General features: G+C 40.3%; 1 protein-coding gene across 1 annotated transcript in view; it reads right to left on the bottom strand.

Moving 5' to 3' along the window:
* The window catches only part of LOC143110360 (solute carrier organic anion transporter family member 2A1-like), a 10183-nt gene that overhangs the window by 2695 nt on the left and 2488 nt on the right, over positions 1-5000 (bottom strand). The window contains exons 5-9 of the mRNA XM_076273227.1: positions 4893-4991; positions 3745-3884; positions 3388-3448; positions 3010-3174; positions 2102-2303 (exon numbers count right to left, since the gene is read on the bottom strand). Of these exons, the coding sequence (XP_076129342.1) occupies positions 2102-2303; positions 3010-3174; positions 3388-3448; positions 3745-3884; positions 4893-4991 (667 nt within the window). The remainder of the gene's footprint in view (positions 1-2101; positions 2304-3009; positions 3175-3387; positions 3449-3744; positions 3885-4892; positions 4992-5000) is intronic.

Raw genomic sequence — 5000 nt, 5'->3', positions numbered from 1 at the left:
ATTGTTATTCTCTCTCCTGCTCAAACAAAAGTTGTGCGTGCATTAAGTTGATGATAACGTGTTTACAAACTTTTATTTACAAATATTGTAAATAGCCTACTGTCATGCAGTTAATGGGATACTGTGCAGAGTTGGAAAGTTAGGTCAACTTGGAAACTGTTTCTCGTTGTTGAGTTGCCTGTTGGTAAGGTACAGCCATAGCTTACACCTGCAGGAGCGCTTGCTTGGGCGCCTGTGTTGCGCAATGCACTTTGCTCCTCTCATCTATACGACGCAGTTCCCATTTCTCCAAACCATACATACTTACAAGGATAAATATTGCTACACGAGGGAAATCAGTGTGGTGTCCGATGTGAAAAAACAGGTATAAATCTAGCGAACACATTTCCACGAATCACAGATGTGTTGATGACATAAATTAGGAAATATTAGAGGACTTATTAGACGTGATGTTGAACTGCATGCCGATGCCATTTAACCCAAATGCCCCAGCAGCAGCATGGGAGAGGAGAGCTTATCTGACAGATCTGCATTGTCTATAGTGAGGTAATGTTAGATTACATTGCAAAAATATCACCATACATTCATAACCTCGTGATTCAGTGAGAGTGATCCCAAAACATCGGAAAGTGACATTTCTGTATTACATTTTGTCAAGAGGAAAAATCAATAGCAAACTGTTCCCAACTGACTGGCAATCATAATAGCAATCCGCTATGGAACAAGCGTGCCTGTTGTTAAAGGGAATGTGAGATGACGCTCTGATTGGTTTATTGCACGTTACGGCCAAACCACACCCATGAATAATGTAGCTACTACAGACCACCCCATTTTAGATTTGCGTCGGGCGCAACAGTAGTTATCCCGCCGGTAAAATAGAAACAGCGCCCAAGATCCGCCCACAAAGCAATTTGCGTAAAGTCAATTGCGCTAAAGTGCAAGATAGAGCCCTAAGACTCAAAAGAAAATAATATAGACAAAAACATAATGTACTGTACATTGTTATTGTACGAGATTCAGATCAGATATCAAATTTTGCTCAAAGTTTGTCTACCTATATTGAGGTCCCAAAACTGAGACCTGTAAAATATTTTTGTTAAATTCCAATGTTTTCACCCTTGCTTTTGTATCATTTTGACACTCTCATTATCTTGGAAGCCATGTTTGGGCATTAATCTTGAATAATATCTTGAAAAGTATTACTCCCAGCCTGCCCAAACTTTGTAGGGTGGAAGACAGACATGTTCTTAGTATGATTGTAGTAGGCTATCCGGGTACTTTTCGCCTACTACTTGATGCCTACTAAGTATTCAGATGTACTACGATTGTGACGTACTGTGTCTCGCTTACTATATAGTATGCTAGTATGGGTATTCGGATGCAGTCTGATTGCTCATTAGTCCTAGATATGGAAACCATATAGAACCATAAGGTCCTAGATATGGAAAAAAGTGCAAAACGGTGGTCATATTGAGGGTCTTGTAAACTCATTATTTTGTCTGCAAATACAATACTTTAGCAATGTTGAGCCAATATTTGATGTCTCTGCAACAAATGCACATGAAGATAATAAGAATAAAACAAGGTGTGATTGAATTTTTTTGAAAATGTTCATAGAACTAAAATGGTGTGGGGTAGCTAGTAGGAACATGAAAATCAACATGGGACAATGATTTTGACTCAATGTATTTCTTTATGGTACAACATTGGCACTTTGTACATTAAATGCCCATACACTGAGCTACTTTCACATAGATTTTCAAGTGCCTACTAGCCACCCACATACCATTTTTAATCCTATGATTAAAAATGATTTAATCCTAATCCCTAGTTAAGTTCTTAAAATGTTCAAGCCCATTATATGAGAGCTCAAACATTGGTACCGCATTAATGAGATATAGTATGTAGAGGAAAAAATAATGATACCAAATGCGTACAAAAACAAGTTGATACTACCCCTAATGTGCACTTTTTCCCAAATCTAGAACCTTGCAGAAAGTCAATGATAATGCCGTACAAACTTTTAATGGTTCAGTCATACAGTAGCTGAGATCTCTTTGGTGAAACCTACTGGTCAAGTTCTGAGAGAGATTATTCTTACCCATCAGTCCACGGGTGTATGTTGACCCCAGCTACCTCCTGCAGGGAGCATCCCATGAAGAAGAGGGGTATGCCCAGCAGGATGGAGACTGACAGGACCATCATGGACACCCAGGGGATGGCTCTGGCCGAGGGCTGGGTCCTCTTCATGACCACGCCTCCTAGCAGCATGCCGATGGCAGCAGCAGGAAGGTTCATCACGCCTTAAAAGTAGAAAATTTCAGTCAGAACCAGGGGGATTAGAGTGTCTGAGGAACCAAAGAACCAGGAAAACTACTGAACCAAGGGGACTAAAGTGCCTGGAGAACCATAGAACCAGGGGGGCTTGAGCAGCAAGAGAACCAAAAAGCTAGAACCATGGGGAGTACCACACCTGGAGAACCACACAACCAGGGGGACTAGAGTGTCTGAAGGAAACTGCCTTGCCTTACCCCTGACCACTCTGGTCAGTTTGAGCGCACAGGCCAGCCTCCCTGATCACAGCGAAGGCGTGATCCTACCATGCCAGGTCTACCATGGCAGTCACATGATCTGACGGGGACTTCCCATTGGTTAATGTCTTGTGTTCTCACTCAGAGAATCAAAGTTATATTCATAACTTTATGTATGGAGAACTAGTCGACCGTCAAAGAAACTTAGATAAACCGGAGTCAGCACCACTTCGAAGAATTTAGACATCATGGATTGAATTAAAAATGTATTACAGTGGACTGAGGTGAAGTGAAATGTATTGAAGTGAAATATGGTACGTTCAAATGTATTGAAGTGAAATATGGTACATTGAAATGTATTGAAGTGAAATATGGTACATAGAAATGTATTGAAGTGAAATATGGTACATAGAAATGTATTGAAGTGAAATATGGTACATAGAAATGTATTGAAGTGAAGAGAAGTGTATAGACTGACCCATGAGGAAGCTTCCCTTAGCAGCGGAGGTGCTGAACTGCAGCTCCAGGTATTTGCCCAGGAAGGTGGCTAAGCCTGAGATCACACAGGAGAAACAGCACTGGGACAGCACCAGCAGCATGAACACTGGGTTGGTCATCAGCTTGAGAAAATGCTTAGGGAACACTGAAACACACACACACACACAAGCACGCACGCATGCACACACGCACACACACACACACGGACACACAAACGCCACACACAATTGGACACACACACATATACACATAACACATAAACATACACACTGAAAAACTGCACTGAAATGACACTGAAATGTCTTAGACAGCTATGGAAAACCCTCAAAACACAAGCAGACACCCTTTTGATTCTTACTCTTAATAATGCTGATTAAAGATGTCTCCAGCTGGATTTTGTCTCCTTTGAGTGAGTCTGTCTCCATCTTCATGGCCAGAAAACCATGGAAAGTTGGAAACCATGACAAGTTAATGACACAAGACCCCCTGGACAAGACCAAACACCAACACGAGACTGAGCAAGAGGAGTAGCCAACACTAATGTCCAATCTATACAAAACTAGACACCCACACAAGACAAAGTCACTAACACATCCCTAAGTTAAAAGTTAAAGTTCTTAAAGTTCTTCAAGGCCTCATCAATGTGGGCTCAGCTGCGTGGTGGGGAAAGAGGAAATAGGCAGAGGGGGTTAAAGGTTAAAGTTCATGGCCTCGCCTGTGTGGGCGTGTGTCCGTGCCGTGGAAACAGGAAGTAGGGGGTGGAGGTGAGCAGTAGGCTGGTGGAAGACACCAGCAGGCCCATCCACCACGCCCCCACCCATCGCGGGTCAGTTGGGTTCAACTCCACCTCTGCACCTGGCCATGGGCACAAACACATGATAAATTGATCATTTGATAAATTGATTGATTTATCATAAATTCACTCATTCAATCACTCAGTGGTGAGTAGAATAATTCGACAAATAGATAGATAATTTAGCAATTATTTATCTATTTGTTAATTCACCACTAATTCATCTCCTGAATTCTTTCATTCATTTAGTTATTTATTTATCTATTCATTCACATCTATTCATTCACTTAACCATTCATTTATTTAATCATCCCTTCAATTATTAATTGATTTATCATTATATCATCATATCAATATATCACTAAGTGGTAAACTATCTATATATTTGAAGAGTTTGGTTCCAAAATGCTATATCCACCATTTTAATGAATTGTCATAAATATATACATTTTTTTACATTTTGTTTTCCAAGTAATTTCAGTAGAATTGTAACTGGGTATTGTTCTTTGATTTATCTTTACTCAAAACAACACAACTGCAATTTGATACTTTAAATACACAATTAAATAGCCTGAATTTTTTATATAGCATTTTGGAACCAAACTCTTCATTTATTCATTCAATCATTCCTTACTTTAATCCTTTCTTCATTCAGTTATTCATTCTCATACTTAAAGCAACACCAAAGCACCTTTACTCTGTCGCACGCACACTGTTTGTTTATCCAGCACCGGCTTTTGAAGTAATGATGTCCATAGACAAGGTAGAGTATGTTGCAAGATTTAGTATGATGTATTGCGACATCAGCTGAAGCAAGTCAAATTTGTAGTTTCTTATGTCTCATTCGAACTACAGATCCGCTACCCGACCTGGCAAACTTGCATAGTGAGGTTATAGCCGATAGAGGGCCACACATTGAAAGAAGTGCTGTTCACCCTGTTACGAGTTGATGAACCACTAAATACGATTTTGGAAACATTATTTTAAGGTACAAAATAATCTTTGGTGTTGCTTTAACTCTTCATCCAATCTGACGGGAGGGGACAAGCACACTGACATGAACAACTCACTTGAGTCTATACGGTCCACATCCACATAGATCCTCAACATGACCGAGCCCAGAAGGTAGCCAAATGCAGGACCAAAAATAGACACTGAGAACAAGATGGCTGCATACA

Source organism: Alosa pseudoharengus, unplaced genomic scaffold, assembly GCF_046254945.1.
Source record: "Alosa pseudoharengus isolate Yale_2024_CS ecotype anadromous, Long Island Sound unplaced genomic scaffold, YU_APseudo_1.1 YU_APseudo_1.1_scf_7, whole genome shotgun sequence".
NCBI classification, from domain to species: Eukaryota; Metazoa; Chordata; class Actinopteri; order Clupeiformes; family Clupeidae; genus Alosa; species Alosa pseudoharengus.
Note: the sequence above shows the minus strand (reverse complement) of the source record. Positions and strands in the feature narration are given on the sequence as shown.